Genomic DNA, 24,116 nt, shown 5'->3' with positions numbered 1-24,116 from the left:
CGCTTGATGCTAACAAAAGCAATCTCATAGGTGCAAAGTCATCTAAAGACAACAGGGGCAGATATCCAAACCAATGTGTTCCTTGATCTTCAAAACTTCCACCACTCACACTTGGTCTGGAAGTAAACAGCACTATGATGCAAAGATGTCCCATCCCAACCATGAATTAGCATAAACTAATCATGTTGTAATTGGTACCATGCAGCCTGATGGGTGGCAGATCACTGAAAGCTGCTTATTACCCTGGAAATCACTCAGTAATTAACTTAAGCCACCTTTGCAGTTTAGTATCCATATGCAGAAATTATAAAACGTATTTCGATCACGTACTGATAACATTTTTATTTCCTCTGCCATAAACCCACAGGGAATGGGCAACCTTAAAACACTACTGGGGGAGAGGGGGTTGGGATGTGGCTTATTGGTACAGTGCTTGTCTAGCATGCATGAAGCCCTGGGTTCCATTCTTCAGTATCACATACACAGAAAAAGCCAGAAGTGGCACTATCGTTCATGTGGTAGAGCGCTAGCCTTGAGCAAAAGAAGCTTAAGGACAGTACCCAGGCCCTGAGTTCGAGCCCCCCCAAAAAAAACCACTGGGGGTCACAGGAATTAAGAAAAATTGCTCTACCAATACCAACTACATAGCTTGTAGGCAGAGCTGGAAGGGAAAATCAGGGGAAGCAGAGGGAGGGGTGACATTGTCCAAAGAGAATTAGGCACATTACTTGACTTACAATGGCAAACCCTCCATACAACACCCTAATAATAACAATAAAATTACATAAAATGAAATTACATGAATTTACATAAAATGAAAGTATCTTAAACTTATAAAGACATCACTGTTCATACACAGATGTGCATTAGGGAGATTTTCTGAAAACCTTGTGCTCTGTCAGAAGATTTACTAACAAGCGGAGTAATTAAGAATTTGTGTGATACTTGAATACAAGAGCCACACATTGTCTACTCGAAACATTTACAATATATTTCTCCATTGCCAACAAAGACTTAAAAAACAGCAATTTTTTAAAAAGCATATCATATACTTAAATTCCAAGAGAATAAACATCTCGATATAACAGCTCATGCAGGATTCAGCATCCTTGCAGAAAGATTTGCTTCTGAGCCATGGTAACAAGGCACAATTCACCAGGAAACCAATTCTATAAACCTATTTTCCAAATGAAGAAGCTTGTCAGGTACTTATTTGAACCACCCACAAAGAAAATATGGATTTTTTTCCTTGGTACCAACATCAAAATCCTAACCCCCACATCAGGTACCCAGAGGGGAGAAGAAAAAAGAAGTGTCCATCACTAGACTCCAGAAAGTCAGAGGCTTAGTGGAGAATCTAGGCAGGTCTTTCTGTCCCTACACCTGCTTCTGTGAACATTCCCAGGAAAACACCTTCATTAGATGAGGCCCACACTTCCATTTTAGTGAATTAGTAAATTTCAGTCTTCTGGAGTACATCCAGGGCAAAGAAGATTCTACAACAGTCCTTCCCCCTCAGTTACACTTTTAAAGGATCCATGAACAAAACACAAATCCAATCATCTTCAAGAAGCTATGCCAGCTGTAATACCATAGAAGAAGGAACATTGCTACGTATCAATGGTTTCAGCAGCTAATTCCGGGGAAGACTGTGCACAGTAAGGCCCAGGCCACCACCAAATGTCTGTTCTGGCCCCTATAGACAACACGAGGCATCTGCCCCAGCTGTGATCCCTGCCTATAAAGGACCCCTGCTCAGCAATAAACCCGCCAACCACACAGAAGAGAGAGGAACACTGAATATGTGCAGGGCCTGGGCAGTCTTTGAGAAAGGAAGAGAAAGAGGAACCATGAAATCTAACATGATATAAAACTATTTTGCTCAATTATGCCACAGCATCAGAGTACAGCAGAGATGCAATGACCTTCAAATCTGTGGCAAGGTCACTGCAAATCTTCAATTTCAGGGCTTGTTGAGAGCAACAACATATCTATTCTCCCATAGCCAAAGAATGTTCTGTGCATTTTTGGTTTATTTTAATATAATACTTAGGATCATGGGAGAGTTCAACCTTATGCATGAAATGCATTCCAAAAGCCATTTCAAATATAATGAACTAAAACTAATGATACATAGCTGACTGCAAAATGAAGCTTTTATAAAGGATCACAGACACCGATAACAGAAGCCTTGTGCTTCTATCAGAGCTTACCAGCTGTGGTGACAGTTGCCCAGTTCCCATCTATAACACAACTAGGCAGAGAATGCCCCAGGCCCAGAGGGCAGTCCTGATGGATACTGTTCCCTGTGCAACCTGACAAAATGTCCACTGCTTCTAGTGCCAGTTCCAAGCAGGAAGTTGTTGAGCGAGCCAAGTCTCTTAAGAGTTTTTTTTCTTATTATACTGTTGTTTTAGAAGTGATATACGGCAAGGTTAACTTTACATATATTGGGTGCTATGTACATTTCATTTCTTTTGCTTAGTATCTATCAGCTGTTTCCTCCTCGCTCATTGCCCTCCTCCCATCACCGCCCTTGAGTTGCTTCATTCACTCTCCTCAATGTTCAGTGAAGCTGACGGCCCCTCTACTGTATTTTTCCACCCGCTTTCCATTGATTCTGTGTCCTCCTCCCACCTCCCTTGGATGTGCATGTGTATACACCATTTATGAGACAAAGAATACCAGCAAGACAAATTAAGAGGAGGTCCTTTGTTAAACCTTGTCTTTGGGGTTCTTTTCAGTTTGTATATTAGTTTACAGACATATGAGGAAGTGCCTGGACATTACATTTTGAGTGAGGTAAGCCAAGATCAGAGAGACAAAAGGCACATGGTCTCCCTGACATACAGATGTTAGGTTTCAAATGCATTGAGATATGACAAAGTAAACAGGACTCAAGAAACTCATACACAATGAGACGCAAAGAGGATAGTTTCAAAGAGTTTTTTTTGAAATAACTTCAAGGTGTTCAAAAGTCCATTTTGACAGATAACTTGGAACCTTGAAGCAGTTCCTCAGTCATTCAACTTCTCTGGCACACAGTTTACACACACACACACACACACACACACACACACACACACACACACACACACACACACACACACACACACACACACACACACACACACACACACACACACACACACACACACACACACACACACACACACACACACACACACACACACCAGAGTAATATACAAAGCTTAAAACCTCCAAGGTAGATAAGACAGATGTGTGAACCTTTGCCTGCTCCTCTCTCCATGCTCAGATGTCCACTGATACACTGTCTCAGGCCTGTTGGGGATATGTGTGCTGTACTCTTTCTCTAACCCAATGGCACAGAGGAGCAGCAGAGATGAGAAGCCACAGCACACAGCCACACCGCAAGAAAAGGGGGAGGCCAAGGCGAAGTGCATTAAGCAGGACACCGCTTCCATCGCGCACTCGGCAGACTCCGAGATGAGACTCTTAGTTAGTGGACAACTGAGAGGTGTGTCTCAAAACCCAAATATTAAGTGGTGAATGCCTTTCTTGACACATCTTCATGCTGTCACACTCAGAAAGTAATTACAGTGTATTCAGGGTTATTTCTCTCTGAGATTTCTCCCATGGTCACTCAGTTTTACAAAATAACAGCTAAGTAAACTTTTTAAGATTCCTTTTTCAGTTAGGTTCGCGGGAAGGGGAAGCAGGCAGGTGAAGCGCTCAGGCGCTTTCTGGCTTCCATAGACTTCAGCAGAAGGTAGGGCTGTAGGGGAAGAGCCTCCACATGGCAGTGGGCTGGGCCTGCTCAGTCACTGACAGTGTCCTGAACCATGGGGCAGGCCAGGGTTGGGCGAGGACTGGCAGGCCCGCTTTCCAGACCGTGCAAAGGCCCAGCTGCAGGAATGCCCAAGGACCCCAAGGAGCATGGAGGCTGCTCCAAGTCAGGGAATAGAAGGGCAGCAAACTGGTGGTCTGGCCCCTCCCCCTCCGGGAGACCCTGGACTGGGCGCTGATGGAAGTGAATCATGGCAGAGCATAGAATATATTCCCCCGAGAGCCGCCTCGCTCACAGGAGAGACGGTGGCGAATAGCTCACAGGCCTCTGGCGCCCCGGCTGAAGGAGGGCAGGGCACAAGCACTGGGACTCAGGCTCCCAGCAAGACTGAGGACAAGTGGACACCAGACCCGGGCTCTATCACAGCTCTGACACGCTGGTCAGAGGTCCTAACAGATTCCCCATTGGCCCGTGGGCACTGGGTACAATAGTCCATGCCAGTGGAGGGTGAGAATTAACCAGGAAACTTGCCGGTCATTCTTCAGTGTCCAGTCCATTAATAAAAGCTCATCGCAGAGTTGCTGTTGTACTGTCACTACTACTGTGTGACAGCAATGCGTCCTGGACCCAAGGTTTGAAAGGAGACGCCATGCTTCACCCCCTTCATTCTATCTGCAATAAAGATGGCTTACCACCCATGCAGTGCTGTATGGGTCTCTCCTCGCCCTCCTCTGCCCATTTTAACTGCTGGCAGGAAGACAACGAAGTGAGCACAGCCCTAGGACAACATCCCTCATCAGAGGGCAGAAGGTGTCGCTTAGTGGTGGAACATGTGCTTAGCATGCAAAAGACCTGGCTCTACTCAGAGGAAGGATTGTGCCTCCCCACCTCATTCCCTGGGGTCTGTGTTATACACCTCCACCTACTGTGAGCACGGGACCACCTCGCTCATCCCTCATGCCCTCCTCCTGTGTACCCAAGTACCATTCTGTCACATCAGCCTCACTACTCAGCCAGCCCATTCCAAGAAGTGACACGGCAGTATGTCACAGCACATGGTTCAGCCTCAAGCCACACGCCATCGATTCTACCTGAGCCCCTTTCCTAGTGCCCATATGCACATGCATCAAGTGCACCAGAGGACTACAACATCAGACCTCCTACTCCACAGAGCTCTGTCCTCTCAGTGTTAAGGATAAAAAGGTTTTTCTACATTCTGGTGAACAACAGTCCTGGAGTAAAGTATTCAAAGCAACAGGGAAATGGGCATACAACAATGGAAAGCCTACTTCAAATAGCGCCAATTTCCTGGTTCATCCCTGCAACGGCCCAAAAGTATATGACGCAAACATAAAAAGAAAGTGCCTGAACACAGCGGGTCCGGAGACTCAAAGACATAAGCCAGCATGGCTCATTGAAGAAAGACAGACTCCAACGCATTTGTCTGCCTCTGCGTCCCTTGCTGACTCCTGCAGCATCCATCCTCTGTCAGGAGGCCAGCCACCACCAGGAAATGAGTCCAGGGCTATGTCTTCTGTGCCACCCGGAGAGGCAGGGATTTCCCCTTACTTGTCCGCTCTCTAGCTAGGTGGAAAGATCCAAGGTCTCACACAATGAAGGCTCATATGCCTTTTCTGACTGCTAGTGAAAACCTACACCGGCTTTTGATATTTCAAGTATGAAAGTTATTTTTCTGAAAAGCCATCCAGTCAGGTTACTGAAAGAACAGTGCACATTACAAGTGGAAAAAGGTCAACAAGACTAACCTATGGCTCTTCTCCCTACGGAATCAAACTAAAGAACAGTGGGAGAAGGTGGAAGACTCAGGAACAAAGGCACCATGATATAAGATTACAAATTAATTGCTAAGATGTTCTTGGAATAAATTAATAATAGTTTTCCAAGTGTAACTACTCAGTATAAAAGAAACACACCTAGACTACTTTAGAGTCCACAATAAAATAGCCAACATGGAGTAGCTCAATTACTTTTTAAGACCCTTCATAAAATTTTATTAGTGCTACCTTAAATGTAAATAGAAAGAACGACATTGCCAGAAGAAAAAAGACTTAGAAGGAAATGCATGTCTTCGGTTAGAAGAAAGAAGAAAATCTAGCACCAAGTTTTCTGTGTCTCAAGTGCTAGCTGCTTATCCTCCATCTCAGGCATGGCCTCTAGAAGCACGTGGAAAAATGAGACAGTTTTCTACACCAGACTGTGTCTCGACTGCTCACTCTGTCTTAAGAAAGGGAGCTCGTTTCTCCATGCCAGTTGGAAAAAGACCAGATGGAATTGGAGGCAGGAGAAAAAATGGCAGTGCCTGGAGCATCCAAGCAGGAGCCGCTGAGCACTTACAATGAGTTCGGAATCCCGGCCCATGGAGATCACGGTCCGGTTCACTGTCCTGAGAAGTTTCTCCATGATTATCTGGACATGCCTCTGTGTTGGCCCCTGGAGGAAGACACAATTGTCAGCATGGAGACACGGTGGCTGTCCATCGTAAGGCCCCTTACTGTGAAGAGTCAGTCAATTACAACCCTTGGCCAGATGCATACGGATACACACACACACACACAACCACACACACACAACCACACACACACACACACACACACACACACACACACACACACACACACACACACACACACACACACACAGGAAATGATCCTTGTCAAAGGCAAAGCCTTCCGAAAGAAAACTGAATGCATTTTATTAATTATAGTCTATTAATGATAATCTGCTATAATCACAGTAATTTAATTTAAGCAAACCTTAAAACTGAAAGCAAATCCATTTAAACAATGTAATGTTTATGATCCCTGATTAGACCACCAATTAGTTTTCTAAAGACATTTGGCCGTCTGTGAGTGGAAGGCAGGCAGATAACAAGCTGAACTGCTCTGAGAGTCAAGGCCTGACAACAGTCACAAAGAACAGAAGGTATGAGTGTTAGTTTAATAAACTATCTGAAAGTCACACTGTCATGGACTTCCCTTTTATTTAGAGTGGTACGGGGTTGTTGATCCTCTTCCACAAACCAAGATGTATGTACTGTGCCTTCCCTCAAATTCCCCTCTCCTTCCTGTGGCCTGTCCTACCACCTTCTCGCATAACCAATTCTCTGAAAAGATAAGCCATGGTCTGGTGGAGCCTCTCTAGCTGGCCTGGGGCAGGGCAACCCTTTCCAAAGGAAAGGCTCTGGAAAGCCAGTCCAGTATCGACACAAGGACTGATCCTCTTCCTAAGAGGCTTGGAGAGACTATGCCAACACGTGTGTTCATGTATGTTTATGTGTGCATGCGTGCTCATGTGAGCATGCATGCATCTGCATGAGCATGTCATGCCAGGTCATGCAGAAGAGACCTCAGAACAGATTCTGCCTGCTCGGAACATAGGCAGGTAGAACCCTTCTTCCACCACAGCATGCACTCCTGGAGAGGCAACGCACACATGGTATCACACGCACACGCACAGGCCTGACCTCCACAGGAGGGCTGCTCGGGACCGAGGCCCATGGTGAGCTTCTCCCATATGTGCTTCCCAACATCTGACTGACTGAAACAAGACCAGTGGAATAAGCATAGCGTTCAGAAATGCCAAAGAATATTCGGAGCTGGGAAGGCTGTGGAGGCCACTCCTTGCTGGCTGAGGAGCAGAGAGACGTTCTCTCAGGAGAACTCCCAGAGCATACTTGTCTTGTTGCCTTAAAACAAAACAAAAAACTTTGTGCGTCTAATAGTTTAATAAAAATAAAAAATTCAATAAAGAGTGTAGGTAATTAGCCAGATTTCAGCATAGAAGTCTTTATTTGACCTTCAAGACTAAAATGGAGGCTGTGAGGGGCATTTACTGGGAAGACCTGGGAAATAAACTAATTTCAATGCAACAGGATAAACCTTGCAATACAACATCATGATCTATGCATAAATAAAAAAGGCAAGGGCACACTGCTACAGAGAGAAAGAGAGAGGCTGAGCTTGCACACAAGGACCACGGCTTGACAAATGCATTGGGTACAGGTTTATGGAGCGCCATCAAGGTAAAGGCCAATGGCAGACGAGGCTGCCGGGAGCTGGACACAGGGGCGGGGCTGTCACTCACCACGTCCTTCTTGTACAGCACCTCCAGGATGTTGCTGAGCAGCTGGCAGCAGGCCTCCAGGTCCTCCTGCCTCTCCAGGTGGTACTTGAGCTGCTCCGTCATCATGGGGAGCAGGATCTCTCTGCAGTCTACAGGAAACACAAGGCGGCCCGTCAGTGCCAGGCGCTCTTGGCCCCTTTATGCGTTCTATCTTCACATTCTGCACCACAAAAGCTGCAATTGTTGACCACAGTGCCATCATTTCTATGGCTGTCAGGAATTTATAACCTCACACAGGTACTTGTGCTTTTGTGAGCATCTCCATGAACATACACAGTATGTCACAAAGATGCATCATGTACACAAACCATAGCTGCACATATACTAGAGAAGATGTAAACACAAACCATGGGTTCTTTTTTTTTTTGAATTTATTTTCTCATACTATTAACGTATTGATTTACAACCTTAAAAGCTTTACTTCTTGTAACTGGGGGAAAAAAAAAAACTCCCATGGCATATTTCTGTCTCTAGCTAGCTCTGGAGCAGGACATGAACACACTGGGCCCTTCCCAGGGTTTAGAGGGGATGAAGGATGAACAAATAGGACTCAGGGGCAGAAATATCACTCTGAGAAAAACAAAGGTAAAATGAAGAGATACTGGTGGGAAGGGTGAGGACCAGGCCAAAGAAGGTGTGGGCTTGCATTTGTTGTTGAGATAGGCACACACAACGACTGCTCAGAAAATGGAAGAGCAAGAAGGAAACGGATGCAAATGAAGTTAGAGATGAAATGAAATTCCTAACTGCCTCTTCCAGTTGGGAAACCCAGGAGAACGCCAGCATCCTCTAGTTTCCAACCTGGCTTGTTTATCACACCCGCTTGGTGTTTTGACAGTAACCCAAACGTTACTGCTTCCTTTAAGATGCAAAGCATGAGAGAGGCGGCGGGGTTTGGCAACATTAAATCGATGTAGCTGGATTTTAGGATTTACAACATTAATGATACATAAAAAGCATGTTTTGCATTAATGTTTCCTTGAGTGGTTTATGTAAGGAATGAAAAATGCGTGCAACGTTGGTATGGTTCCTCTTACGTATTCAGAAGCGCACACAGAGCTCTCCCAAGGACAAGGGTATAAGGAGAGACTGGAGCAGAGGGGAGGACAAGGTAGGCATGATACAAGCAAGGAGAAGGAAAGATCTAGAAATAACATGAACTCACCAGGCACTGGTGGCTCATGCCCATAATCCAAGCTACTCTGGAGGCTGAGATTTGAGGATTATAGTTCAAAGCCATCCCAGACAGGAAAGTCTATAAGACTATCTCCAATTAACCACCAGAAAACCAGAAGTGGTGCTGTGGCTCAAAGTGGTAGAGAGCTAGCCTTGTACAGGGACAGAGTCCAGGCAACCAAGTTCAAGCACCATGACCAACCAAAAAAAAGAAAAGAAAAACTTGAGATCCATGCTCTTCCTATGGGCAGCTAATTACCGAAGTTTTTTATTCCATTTGCATTTACTTCATGGTAAAAAAAACTAATCAAAAGTCAGCGTTTCCAGAAAGAGTTTAGGCCAATGAGTATATGAAGACATGGATATACTGATTTACATATTGACTTCACAATGACAATAATCCATCCACGGGCACAAATAATGTATGGGATACTAAAACTGTATGTCACCAGGGAAGATGGCAGGCCAGGCTTGTTGGCAGTGATGACTGGGAACATCATCCTGCAGGAAGTCAAGGAAGAGGGGACAGCACAGAGCTATGGGGCCACTGGGTCTCTGCTCTGAGGGAGTCCTCACACCCACTCCCGTATCAGCTCATCTCACTCTTCGTGTGATATAGATGAGAGCACCAAGGCCATCCCAAGAGAGGACAGGATCCTTTGGAACCTGGGGGGCTCCCAAAAGCCAAGTCAAGCTTTCACGGTAGGAGACGGCACCGATGTTGAAGTCAAGGACAAACCTCACAAGAGAAATGACTCCCAGGGGTGAATCCATCTGCAAACATAGCCGCATGGAATGCGTTATTCCAATGAAGACCCCAAACCCAATATCTCTTCCCCTAGAACTCCAATGTCTTCAAATTACATCCTCCCTCTTCAGTCACTCCACCCACATCTGCTGGCCTCAGCCACAGGCAACATGGGTGGAAGGCAAACACTCACCTAGAAGAGAGCTAGAAGAGCCCTGCTCGGCTCTGCTGCCCTGCGTGTGGCCCCCACTCAACACCTCCACGCAAGTCCTCTCTCCCTGCCAGGGGAACAGGTAGCTCACAAGGGCCCACTTTCAGCACTCCAGAAAACCTGGGCCGTCCCTGTCCACTAGGTCATCCTCTCTATAATGGATTCCATTCTGGAGAACCAGCCAATTTCCAAAGCATTTTAGAGCAGGTGTTCACAGCTAAGGAAAAGCAACAAGGAAGCCTTGGTAAACATGTTCTTTAACGCCTGCTGAGGAGGGACTCAAAGTGGCAGAGGGTGAAAGGCATGTACCAGCACGGGCGAGAGGAAGGATGTGCCGATTAATGATTGTACAAATTAAGCCGGGCACTGGCGGTTCATGCCTATAATCCTAGCTAATCAGGAGGCTGAGATCTGGGACTTGAGGTTTGATGCTAGCTAGGGCAAGAAAGTCTATGAGGCTGTTATCGCCAATTAACCAGCAAACAGCCAAAAGGGAAGCCGTGGATCGAGTGGGAGAACAGGAAGTAGGCTTGACCACAAAAGCTTACACACAGCACAAAGGCCCCGAGTTCCAGCCCTAGGGCCAGCATGAAACAAAATAAAACAAAATTCAGAGCTGGCCATCCTCTCCCTGGTAGCCAGATGTCCTGGCCTCTCTCCACCCTTCCTGGCCCCATTCATCTGTCATGCTGGGCAGGCAGTTGGGGCCTACACTGTTCCCAGAGCTAATTGCGTGTGTTGGTTCCATTTGTCAGAATTACTCCAGGGTGAAGGAGGAGATGTCTGCATGTTCATCCTGGCAGCAAAATGCCATCCAACATCTTTGGCTAACTGACAAGAACGCCCGCCACCCACCCAGTCCGAGGTCTGTGCTCGCTTCACCCATTTGTCATCCAGCCCCTCAAGATGAGAAACAAAACTTCTGTAAAGTTCACTGGCATCTTGTCATATTTCAAGGTATTTCTTTCACTGAGCGCCCCCAAGCCAAAGACCATAGGGAAACTGGAGTAAGCATACTTTACGAAGACCAGGTAAAGCGGTGTGAGGGAAGAGCTCGCAGAGTGCATGTCTAATGCCTCTGTGAGAGGCCCATATCCACCCGACCACGGGCCCGAAGCTGAGCAGACAGATGCCCAGCTGCCCTGCAAAGCTGGAGGGCACAGTGTCCACGCTAGCGACGTGAAGAGGCCTCCGAGGCTACAGGTTGCTTTCATGGTCGCTGCCACTGCCTGCCTCGGGGCCCCCGGAACCTCAGCAAAGCCCTCTGGAGGAAGGAAGGCAGCGATGTGGCATCCCACAGAGAGGCGAAGGACCAAGGCCTCTATGGAGAGGAAATGTCACCTCCAGCGGACCGGGCTCCGCAGGCCTACACACAAAACTAAGACAGGCAGTCATCCGTGCTCAGTCCATGCCCATGTGAACACAGACTGCTTATAACAGTTGATGGGAATCCAACCTTTGAGTAGGCAAATATTTCTCTGTTCTCTTTAAGAGGAATAGCCTCACAACATGAAACAAGACCAAACAGTGAGTGTGTGTGTGTGTGTTCGTGTGTCTGTGTGTGTCTGTGTGTGCACATGCCCAGCTCAATGTGGAGGAGGGTTTTCTCTTCCATTGTCACTATCTCCTGTCTCCAGCAATGTACAGAGACCCATGCCTGCTAAGTGGAGAGGAGGCGCTGTGGCCCAAAGCAGTACAGATTCATCCTTGGCAGCCACCTGAAGGACAAAGGCACTGGAACAAGAGCTAGCCACATCTTTAGGGACCTCACTTTCCTGGACTGTTTCCCAGGCAGTCTGGGCGGCAGCACACAGGTGTACTTGCAGGTGCCTGTCCAGGGCCTGCCTGGGGGTGGCATGTGTGATACGCTTTAATTTGCAATGACATGCACACAGCTCCAAACCCAAACCCTCTGCAGTTAAAAGCAGGTCAAGTGCCCAGTCCTGTTCCCAGCCCTCAATACACAGTAGTTGTTATAAACAATCATATGAAAAACTGTGTCCTAGACACCCAGCCTTTCCAACTGAAAAGGACACAAAGAAGACAAATGTCTATGAGTAGATCTATCCCACACAGTAGCTACTCCACTGCCTCCCCAAGAGCAAACACTAGCACAACGACCTCAAGCCTCATCTTAGTGGGACTTTTGATATCCGATAGTGCACTCTATAGATCATTAACTTGGTCCAAGAAGCAGTGCAGCACAAGTGAACACAGGACTCTCAAAGTTTATCTTACATCAAGATGGGGAATCAAGGGTACTGGGAAAGGCAGGATATGTAGACAGACACACAGACAAACACTCCTGCAGGGATCTGCATTTAAAAACAGACCAAGCTGCCTAGGGCAACCAGGGAAGAGCAGTGTCCTGCCACAGCACAGATATCCCAAGCCGACATCTGCAGTACCCCTCCCAGCAGACAGAATGTCATGTCTACATAGTGATGTGCATGGATAGTCTCATTAGATCCAAAGCAGATGGCCAATGCAAACAACAAAACAAACCAAGAAAGCCCCTATATTTCAAAGGGAAATAAAGGTTTTCAAAAACAACCCACATACAACCTTTGGGAAATCCAAGAACACACACTTGACCAGATGTCCAGGACCTTGATTCACATGATGAATGGTGGTATCCAAAGATAAAGAAATAAGAAAATCCTCTTTGTTTACATCTTGGGCACATTGATTAAAAATTCTGGGCCTGGACTTTTCTTCTTATCTGAAAGGTAAGGCTGCCGATGGCTACCTATCAGGCTTATGCTGCTAACTATGGTCTAAAGTATGTGCTCAGCAAGCAGAGAGCAGGTCATACATGGAGGTAGGCCATGGAATCACATCCTAGCTACTCAGAAGTTAGCTAGACTTAATCTCCAAAACAAACCAGTGAAAAGCTCAGCTAGAGATGTGGTCCAAGAGGTAGAATTGCAGTTAGGAAGCAGGTAGAGCAAGTACCAAGTCCTGAGTTTAGGAAGATTCAAAGTGCTTTCAGCTAAAAATACAGTAATAAATCCCAGTATTTCACAACTCCACTACTGATTATGGCAGCCACTGAAATCTGAAATTTAGCTGATGTCACCAAAGAATGGAATTTTTCATTTGATTTCATTTTCATTTGTATATTACAAACTCTGACATATAAAGGGATATATCCTTTCATCTTACTGGAAATACCTGTTGGGAATGACATGAAGCAAGGTTGTATTAAATGATCAAAAATCTTTCATAAAAATTTTGCATCCCATTGAGAAGCACTAACTGTATAAATGAAAGCCGTTGAGTTTCACACAAAACCAGTGCTTTTCAGACTGAGTTCCTATTTCAGGTAAAATACAATTTTTTTTTTGTGGGGGATATAGGGATTTATTCTTCATCTTCTACCTCCCCACCTCCCAATTCATAAATTTACCACTTTGGTACAACAGTTTTTTTTTTTTTCATTTGTTCAAATTACCTGTGGTGCATTTTTTTCTGTTATTTTTCATTTTTTTAATTTTTTAATTTTTTATTTTTTTTTGTGAACATACTGTACAGAGGGGTTACAATTACATGGGCAGGATAATGCGTACATTTCTTATCAAGCATTGCAGCCTCCTCCTTTGTTTACCCTTCACATCCCTTCCCAGCCTCCCCCCTCACCCCCTACAATGTTGATATTAACTTCACTATGGCTTCATACTACCCTCAGTGTGGAGACTGGGAAAGCTGAGTGCCATCCGGGGTTTGGGTTCTGTTTCTGATGGACAGCACAGTCTTGGGAGAAGGAAAGGAAGCAGACGATGACTCGCATGTGAGCTCTCACTTTAATGAACTGCTAATCCTCTCCGTCAAGGGCACTGCTTTCTCCCAGCACACATGCCACCCCACAGAGGAGACTCCAGGACAGCCCTGCACCTATGAGCACCAACCCACCGCACATCAGCCAGGTTGCGAGAATACTCAGTCGTCCTGGTTTGCTCTGTCCCGCACACACAGCAAGACAGGCAGCTCAGCCCGGGCGGCCTGGGAAGAAGTCGACAACCGGGTGGGCCTCAGCCCATACAAATGGGCGGAGGGACCACAGGAGCCACCTTCCACACCCACATCCTTGTGATCCACAAGGATTACGGGCGCCAATCATCCAACATCTGCTCACCGCAGCTGCAAGGCCTGAAGCCAGGATGATTAATGCCCTGGTAATAGGCACAGAGTAAAAAATATTAATCTTTATAAAAGGTATTCAACAGGCATCATCGGCTTATAAATGTCCAAGCAGAATATCCGTCTCTAACCCCATTACAGCTCTACATTAAAGTAAGATGCAAAAACGAGAATGAATTTGTCCATTTAAAACATTCATTTTTATGAACACTGAGTAATGTGCTTCTTAATTTTTAGTTTGGTCACATTAAACAAATGATCCATAAAGTGCCTTTAATAACCTTGTGTGTGTTGCATAGAATTGAGAGCCAAAATAACACTTTTAACGAGAATTAAACAGTTAGAGCTATATAAATGGGGAATGCACGGTATTCATCTTTTATAGACAATCATCTTCCTTTTCAGCCATCTACGAATCCTATACCCACGTTGCAATATGCTCAGACGGTTCCCTCTGTACAAGTCCATAAGGGCGGAAGTTCAAGAAGCCATGCCAGCTGGGGAAGGGGCCAAGAGAGCCATCTACTCATCTCTGCTCAGCACAGATGAGGGAACAGGGAGCCCGGGGTCAGACACATCCAGCAACACATTACTGAACAGAAGCTGGGCTAGAATTAAACTCATGAGCCTCAAACCGGGGTTCCTCATGGAAACGTGACCCCTGCATAGGCACAGGAGTATAGACATATACACCACTGGGACACAGAGATGAAATACAATGGAATTTTCCCAGGAATTAATTTAACAACAGCAGTTATAAAAGTTAGGAGTTTCACCCACAGTATATTATTTTCCCTGCTGAATGTTAGTTTCCTGATGGAGGAAACAGAAGAAAGCACAATGGTGTTTCTAATCCTGCTGGCTGGGCATCTTCTAAGGTACCGTGGTCGGAACACAACAGCTGCTCAGCTATGCGCTGACACCATCTGAAGCACAGCAATACAATCCAGCCCTGAGGCGCTCCGTGCCACAGATTTTTAATTGGGAGGATGACAGAGCAAGGGAAACCATCATGGCAATCAAAGGAAGAACAGCCTATCAAACAACGGGGAAGAAGACCAACGGAAGCCATGTCTTCCTACTGCTGTCATTAGTCCTCCCAGAAAGGAGGAGATCTTCAAGCAGAAGCACACAAGCTAGTAGATATTCTCTGTCCTTACTTAGGAGATAGTCCCCTTCAACAAAGAGGTCAAAGTTCCATAACTCTTGTGGGAAAGGATAAGGGGTCACATGGATAGAGAACCATGCAAATGAGAGCCATTCAAACCATAGGAAAAGATAGTAAAACGAAAGCCAGGTTCTACTGACTTACACTGTAATCCTAGGGGCACAAGAGGCAAGATCGAGAAGATCATAGTTCAAAGGCAGCCTAGGCAGAAAAGTCGGAGAGACTTCATTTCCAAAATAACCAGCAAAAAGCTGGATAGAAAGGGTCATTCAAGTGTGCTAGAGCATCCACCAGGTAGTCTTGTGAATGTACTGCCCTGGGTTCAAACTCCATTACTCGAAAGAAGAATAGAAGGAAGGAAGACAGGGAGGAAATGGGAGGGGAAGGGAAAGAGAGAAGAGGAAGAGAAAGGGCAAGGAAAAAGACAAGACAAGACTGAGAAGACTAAAAAGACTACGAAATTCCAGGGAAGATTGTGTGAGAAGAACAGGTCAAGTAGGAGTCTTCTCAGAAAGGACAGAGGTTTATCAGGGCAGTGAGATCAGGCTTGGGAAGTCTGACAGAAACTCTCTAGCTCTGCCACTGTGTGAGCAGAATCTCATCACATGGAAACTGAGAAAACAGAAAATGCAAGGTAATGAGAAGGCGTGCATTTCTTTAACCAGGGAAAACAGGTAGCCAAAAACACTGTTTGCTTGCTTGCTTGCTTGCTTGCTTGTTTGGAGCTGGTACTAACACTGAATTCAGGGGCTTGAGCACTTCAGCAAGTTCACTCTAGGCTGGTTCTCAACACCAGACCAATTACTCCATTTCTAGCTTCTTTTGCACTGGTTCATTGGAAATTAAGAGTCTCATAGACTTGTCTGTCCAGGATGAGTTTAGACATCATCTCAGCCTCCTGAATAGCTATGATTGTTCCTCCTACTCGTCCTCACAAGGAGAGGAGGAATATGTTAAAAGCAAGTGATCTGGAGCATCTGTTACCCCACTTTTAGCATGGTGCACACAGGAAGATCACAATTTGAGGTCAGCCAAGGCAAAAGTTTGTGGCACCTACACTGAAAACCAGTAAGCATTATTGTGTGCTCCTATAATACCAGCAGTGCTAGGGGCAGAGGCAGGAGAGCACCAGTCTAATGCTAGCTCAAGTGAACATACAAAGCCTATCTAGAAAGCAAACCAAAGCAGAAAGGGTTGCAGACATGGCTCAAGTGGTACAGTAATTGCCTGGCAAGTGTGGGGCCAGAGTTCAAACCCCAGTACTGCCAAGAAAAAGAAAGAAGGCCAGATGCTGGTAGTTCATACCTGTAATCCTAGCTACTCAGGAGGCTGAGATCTGAGGAACATGGTTCAAATCCAGCTTAGGCAGTTAAAGTATGTGAGACTCTTATCGGCAGTTAACCACCAGAAAACTGGAAGTGGCACTGTGGCTCAATAGTGTTCAATAGTAGAGCTCTAGCCTTGAGTCCCCTCCCCCCGCCCCAAAGGCTCAGGGACAGTGCCCAGGCTCTGAGTTTAAGTCCCACAACCAACATAAAAAGAGAGAGAGAGAGAAGAGAGAGAGAGAGAAAAGCCAAGAGAGAGGGGGGAGAAGGAAGGAAGGAAGGAAGGAAGGATGGAAAGAAGGAAGGAGGGAAGGAGGAAGGCAGGCAGGCAGGCAGGCAGGCTGCAAGCTGATATTGAACAAAAAGACAATAGCCTGCTCACAAATTGGCACAGAACAGAGAATCAGAACAGAGAATAAATAAATTTTGACTGCTGGCTCCACCAATTTGGCCATAGAGAAGTCTCTCCACCCAGAAAGAGAAGAGAAAAACTATTAAAACTCCATGAACATATAAACACCACCATAAGTATAAACCATACTGTTTTATTTATGTATGTGTTTATCTATTCATTTATTTGTATTCCACATAGCATCTGAAGTTGATTCAGTTTTCAGAATGGATTGCTCATGCATTGGGCGTGAAACACTTTAGGAAAAGAGTGGGAGAAGAATGGTAAAGATTGATCCCCTTAATCAGCACCATAGTGGTGGACAGTTCCCTGCCTGGGATTTCTGCATACAGACAAGGCTTCTTAGTTAACTCTGATGTCCTTATCTGTAAATTGAGATAATTACTCTTTTCCAATTCTATGTTTTTAAGTTGATGACTCTGAAGACTCTCAGAGGAATCCAACTGGCTAACCCACAGTCCTGAGAGCAGGGTAGGTGATCAATAAATTATGAAAGGACTGAAATGGATATAATTAAGAAACCGAAATTGAGTTCACCCTCCTAGATTCAATAAGCAATTTCTAAAAGCCTGCACTGTTTTAACAAATGGTCTTTTCAAAAAAACACATATAATGAAAGATACGGAGAGAGATACACAGTCTGAAAGCTTATTAAAAAAAAAGGGATACTGTATAAAAAAAAGTTTTCCTGTAGGCATGGAGATAAAAAAAATAAAATAAAACAAAAGAGAAAATGATGTTTATATTCCACCATTATTTAAAGGAGTTAGTCCTCAGGGTTCACAGCTGGCAACATTCATTAGAAGTCATCAGCACAGCTATCTAATTAAAGAATTCCAGAATGCCACATAAGTGGTGCATTAAATGGCTGAAACAAAATTAGCCCCAACCCCAATTTTTCTCCCTGTACATATCCATCATGTGAACAAAACTACTTGAGAGTGGCTCTAGTTTTCAGATCTATTTTTCACAGTAGAGAAGCTCCAGAGGTGTTATTTTGTTTATGGATGGAAATCACTACAAGGTACATTTTATTATAGGTCTGTATAACACATGCAGCTTTTCTTGTCCAAGATACAAAGCAAAAGAAGTTTATTAACACAGGCAATTTTTAAAGATATATACATTTTCCATTTAGGACCTAATAGCTATTAAAAGAGGAATCTGAGTTCACTATTTCCTAAGAGCAAAACCCCAGTAGATATTCAGGGCTTTGCCGTGAGACCTCAAAGGACTATAACTAATGTTTCACCATTAACAGAGTTTTACTCTGCTTGATCACTAGATGATTTATTTGCCTTGAAAACTAGAATGAGAGAGAGGGAAAAAAAAAACCAACCCTGTAGGCCTAGCTCCATAAGAAGCTCTATATTCAAAAGTGGAGGTGAATGTTACAATGGTGAGGGATAGTATCAAGCAAAGCAATTTGTTACAGCAAAGGAAAGAACATGGGATGGCCAGGGCTTGCAGAAAGACACATATACACAGTGGGACTCCAACCAACCACCAGAAAAACAGCAGCACCAACCAAAACAAGCAAACAAACCAAAGGCTGCCAGTGAATACAGGCTTTCCAGAAACAATTCATCAGGCTACTGAACTCTTCCCTAGCTCAAAAAGTCATAGACTTCCACTAATTTTTTAGTCATTAAATCTTCAAAACTTGACCCAACAAATCTTACAGTACATCCCAAAACAAAGAAAGAGGACATAAAGGTATGTTTGTAGTAGGCCCTAAATTCAAATCTGTCCATTTCTTAGGCCTCTATTAGTATAGAAATAGGAAACTGAACACATCTTGTTAACGAAAACAAGCTACTCCAGTGTGTGGGATTCAGAGCAGCTGGAGAAAGGGATACATGTCACAAGGAGCACATGTTCCAGTAGGACCCGCATATTTACTCAAAGGTATTGCCAGTAAAGCCCATGCTATTTTCTAAATTATAACAGTGCTAGTTGAGGTTGATTCACTTATTTCAATTTCTATGCCCTTACAGTAAAAGACATTTTTGTAGGTGTAAATCCTCAACCTCAGTCTTCCTATATTCAAGTGAATCTCACTGAGGCGCTCCTTTTCTATAAATTTAAACTTCACTTTTTAGTGTTTGTCAGAAATGTGGGCAACATCTGGGAGCAAAGTTAGAAATGGACCAATGATGAAGCATCCATCTTTTCTTCTCTTTGTATCTGATTTTGAGAATCTGCTCACTCCACACCATCTATTATACGCAAGAGTCATCTTTTGGTGCACCGCATGTCTATCTAGCCAATTTTCAAGTATTCAACTCACATGGTGAGACCAGGCTCAGAAGCCATTACCGACCATTCATTGGCTCTCATGTGGAGCATGTTAAGGAGGCAAAGGCCTTTCACCTGATCAGAGGAGCAGAAAACCGACACCCACAGGGGCGGGGCACACCAGAACAGGGGACCCAACTCAATGAACAAGACCTATTCAGGAGCAGTGCCACATGCTGAGGTTTCTCATCCTACACAAATGTTAGTGACTGGGATTGTTCCACAGAGGCGGGAGAGAGACAGACAGAGTCTGACTATGATTTCATAATTGTCCCAGTTGGGTGATGGGTAGATAGCTGTGCATTGCTACTAGATGTTAGAAATCCTCCTTATTCTGCTCAAGAATCCTTGAATCCAGAGGTAGACCTGAATTGCAAATATCCCCTATCACGTTTCCAGAAACCTGAGGAATGTGTGGTCAGAAGAAACTAAAGCCAATCTGGACGACGCACCCCCCGCCTCCATCCCCCAGCCCTGATCTTGGCACTCTCTGATGTCCCTCTCTTCCCACTCGCCTCCTATCACTCTTCTTCAAGGACATCCCACACTCCCTCTCAATCCAGCCAGTCAGAGCCATGACCAGCATCATTGCCACCTCTCTTAGAACAAGTAAATGGGCCTGTGGGCCTGGCCATGAGACAGCTGTGCTGGCTCAGAGAGGCCCCCCTATAGCTCTTTTCCCTGATGAATGAACACGGTAGGAGTACAGGGAGGGAGGAAGACAAGCTCGATGAGCCAGCAGTGGAATAAACCGAGATGTACAAAGACGTAGGCTGGGGAGCTCTAGTCTAGGGAAAGGCCACAGAAGAGAAGCAAAATCTAGGAAAGAAATGTAATGGCTTCACAAGGTGATGTGGTGGCTATGAGCACCCACAGAATGCCCAGAGTTCCTCTCAAAGAAGCCTAAGCCCTCAGGGATGGGTGATTCATATGTGTCCAGCCTTGGCCCCCAGGACCCACAGGGAGGTGAAACATGTCTGGGTGTGTTTGTATTGAAGTTTAAACTGACAGACAGAGGAAGGCAAAATCTATACCTTGCCTGGTGGATAGACTCATGCCATCTTTGAGCTGGGACAGATCAGAGAGGAGAGGAGGGCTGGGCTTCTCTGTGGGCAGAGGTTGGTAGTGTCAGGACTCATGGGGTCAGTTCCATACAGACTAGAACCCAACCCAACATCTGTGCTGATAGCACATCTCCTGCTGCAGCCCAACCAACTCCAGTGACAAACCATCTGTTACTATGCCTTAAGGGGGGGTGGGGGGGAATAGGATGCGCACAAGCAGGAAACAGTGTTGGACAGGGAACCTGGACATGACAAAGGCTGGCTTATGACACAGGAGCGACTCCAGTGTCAGGATGCACTGCCCATTCCCATAGCAGGGGGATGCTGGAAGCCAGGGAGTGGCCTTGTATCACAAGAGACCGTACCAAGGAGACAATCACCATGGCCTAGCATGGGTGCAGGGCACATCAAATGCAGCCAGAGGCTTTGCTAGATCTGACCTCCGACACGCCCATGGTTGAGCCTTTGGAAATGGCTGCAGTCGTGCACACCCCTGCCCTCCCAGTCACAGGCATGCTTCCCCAGTGTGCTGACCCTGGACCCAGGTGTACTGACGTTAGGACTGTGCTACCCTTCATTCTCCAGAAACCCAGTTCACTTCTGTTGACCTCCAGTCTGTACAACAGACTCCACCCCCACGCTATGCCGAAGATAAGACCGTCCACTCCTTGCAAAACAGCACGAATCACAATCCCTGACAAACAAGCTCTGTAAAGCACAATCCTGGGTATAAATCTATTATATGGCCCCCCACTATGTAAAAATCAGAGCCCATTTTTAAGGATACCAGAATCTGTGTTTCCGACATTGCCATCTTGAAGACCTCCAAATACCAGTTCATTGTTCTCAACAAGGCTGATTTTATTCTGGATGAAGAAGGTTAACCAATGCATCAAGGAAGGGGGGGTCTTTCAGTAAGAGGAGACGAAGCCCACACGAAGAGATGCCGAAGGTTTGCACAGGTTGCATTTTATCCACTCCCCACGGGGGGGCTCAGTCAGTGCCACATGCAGCTAGACCTGCTAAATTGAGTCCTAAAAATCTAGACACATGTAGAGCTGATTTGACTGATTCTACTGGGATCAGGAAACAGGACAAAGACAACTATATTTTTCACAAATTAACAAGACGTATGGAACACACAGCTATCATATCTCATTAGAAAAAGGCTCAGCTTTAAATATTTATAAAAACGAAGCACAGAATACTTTGCAGAAGTAATGGCATCTTGGTAAGAGCAGACCAACCAGAAGATTTCAGCTGACAAATCTGTCCTGACAAGGAGCTAAGACAGGTCTGAAGAAGCAGAGCGTGCAGTTGAGAAAAAGTGGGGTCATCTTTGCTACTCCTACCAGAAAGACTCAAAACCCAAAGCCTTCAGAGGGGATCACTTTCAACTGACCAAAGCATTCTGTAAGGATCCCAGAGGGCCACTATGTTTTCAGAAGCACATTTGGACAGCCAATCATGGCTCAGGTCATTGTTACTGGATCAGATGATTCTGGGGCTGCCTGCATATGACATATGATGCTGCAAACTAATTATGGTTCTCTAATCCCATGACAATTTTCAATTCATGTATTCCACACCATCTTATTTATTACACTGATGATGGTTTATTAGTAAGATCAAAACCCTAGCCTCAGAGGAAGACAACAGCTGAGTAAGCCAGTATCTCGTCTCACAGAGACACCGGATTCTAACACATATCCTGTAGAACAGCGAAGGACCAGCACTTGTGACAGAGTCAACCCAATTACACCAGGATCTCCTGAACACACCAGATGACACTACACAGAGCTGAAGAGGCGTGTGCCAATCAAGCAGAGTTTGGGGGCAGGCAGTAGAGAATTCAGCAAGTGCAAGTCCTGCTTGTGGGACCCCTAGCTCGCTCCACATGAGCACTTTCCAATCAACAGGAGCAACCAGTAGGTCAAAAAAGTCCTTGGAACAGCATGGCACCACATTCAATGTGGATCTTGGAGACTGGCCGCAAACCCAGACCCAGTGCTTTGAAGTCTCTGAACTGGGAGACACAGCCACACCGGTCTGGAGAAAAATGACTCAAGTGGGCACAGAACTAGAAAGCATGGAGAACACTGTGGGTCCATTAAGAAGCAGATGCCAGACTCCAGGATGCTGGAGAAGGAGAACTTTCAGTCGACATTATTAATGTAAATGTTCTAAACATCATGTAAAATTTAAAGGAGCCTTGGTAAAATGCTGTTGGTTATGATTCTTACCTTACAATGTTTTCCATAATAAAAAATAACTAAATTGTTTTGTCAATGGCACTCACCAAAATTTTTGACTATGTTTTGCTATACATAGTTTTAGTTCTTCTAAAATACTTGAAATCAACATCATCAAAGTAAAAATCACTACAGACTCTTGAAAATAATGTTCAGGTCAAAGTAAGTTCTCTTATAAATACACTGCATTGGTTTGATAATCTTCAGTAAAAATTAGTGTAGCTATAAAGGAAAATTATGTATTTCAGTTCAGACTTTTATAGATTCTCTTGGGCTCTTAATAATTTTGTTCTTTTTTTCCTTTTTAATATTTATACCTATTGTTATCAAAAATTGTGCAGAAGTACATGTCCTAAGACAATAACTGGTCTGAGCATTAAGGTGATACCTCTTACCTGTAGGACAAAAAGAACCTGAATGATGAAAAGAACCTGAATGAAAGGCATGGAGGAGTTCTCTCACAGGACTGCCTGGCAGGGATGGTTGGAAGACTGCGGGACTGCACACCTATACCTCCACACTGCAACCTTGTACCACAGGTCTTCCCACGGGACATCTGCCCAGCAACCGTGGGACTGAAGCCTCTTGGTACTAGCCAGTGCAGCAAAGGATTATCTGAGAAGAGTCCCCAGCCCCTTTGAATAAGCTGGCTGGGCCATGACAGGATGAGCATTTCCACATTTCCCTTCCAGTGCTTTCCTTTTCCCAACTAAAATTTGTGATTCTTAACCAATCTCTTTGAGTTTATTTTTTCTTGGCTGTATGGGATTTGAACTAGGGCCTTGGGTATCCTGGGCAGATACGCTACAACGGGAGCCATATCCCCACGCTTTTTTTTTTTTTTTTGCTTTAGTCATTTTTTCAGATAGGGTCTCTCATATTCTCTTGCCTGTGGACTGAACCATGCCTGGCTTATTTGTTGTGATGGGGTCCTGTTAACTCTATTGCCTAGCTGGCCTCAAACATTGATTCTCCTCATCTTTGCCTCCTGAGTAAAAGAGATTCAGGCATGAGCCACCATGCCTGGCTTTTTTTTTTTAAGTTGGCAACAGGTATTAACCCAGTGAAGATACTGATGATGGTTGGTGTGTGTGTGTGTTGGCACTGGCAGAGAGGTATAACATCAACCATGGTTCTAGTAAGACCTAGCTATAAACCTTCTATTGGCTATTACTTCCCTGGTAGAGAGCGTACTCAGCGTGGAGCAACACTGTCCCACGTATCAGCCGAAACACATGTTCGGGGCCCAGGCCTTGGCAAACACCCGGGCAGCAAGCAAATCAAGCCTCAGCCTCGAGAGAAAACTGTGGGCAGTTAGAAACTAATAGCTCCCTTTACATATCTATTTCTTTTCTTGGGACTGGAACTCTGGGTCTGGGAGCTGTCCCTTAACTTTTTTGCTCAAGGCTG

General features: G+C 45.1%; 1 protein-coding gene across 2 annotated transcripts in view; it reads right to left on the bottom strand.

The window, feature by feature from the left end:
* Dock1 (dedicator of cytokinesis 1) overlaps positions 1-24,116 on the bottom strand; it is a 436,098-nt gene that overhangs the window by 259,187 nt on the left and 152,795 nt on the right. For both annotated transcript variants that reach the window (XM_070011394.1, XM_070011393.1), the window contains exons 26-27: positions 7,874-8,001; positions 6,125-6,220 (exon numbers count right to left, since the gene is read on the bottom strand). In XM_070011394.1, coding sequence (XP_069867495.1) covers positions 6,125-6,220; positions 7,874-8,001 — 224 coding nt within the window. The remainder of the gene's footprint in view (positions 1-6,124; positions 6,221-7,873; positions 8,002-24,116) is intronic.

The sequence above is a fragment of the Dipodomys merriami genome, unplaced genomic scaffold, assembly GCF_024711535.1.
Source record: "Dipodomys merriami isolate MVZ:Mamm:240054 unplaced genomic scaffold, mDipMer1.0.p SCAF_82, whole genome shotgun sequence".
In the NCBI taxonomy this organism is placed as follows: domain Eukaryota; kingdom Metazoa; phylum Chordata; class Mammalia; order Rodentia; family Heteromyidae; genus Dipodomys; species Dipodomys merriami.
The sequence above is the reverse complement of the archived record's forward strand: the minus strand, read 5'-3'. Positions and strand labels throughout refer to the sequence as shown.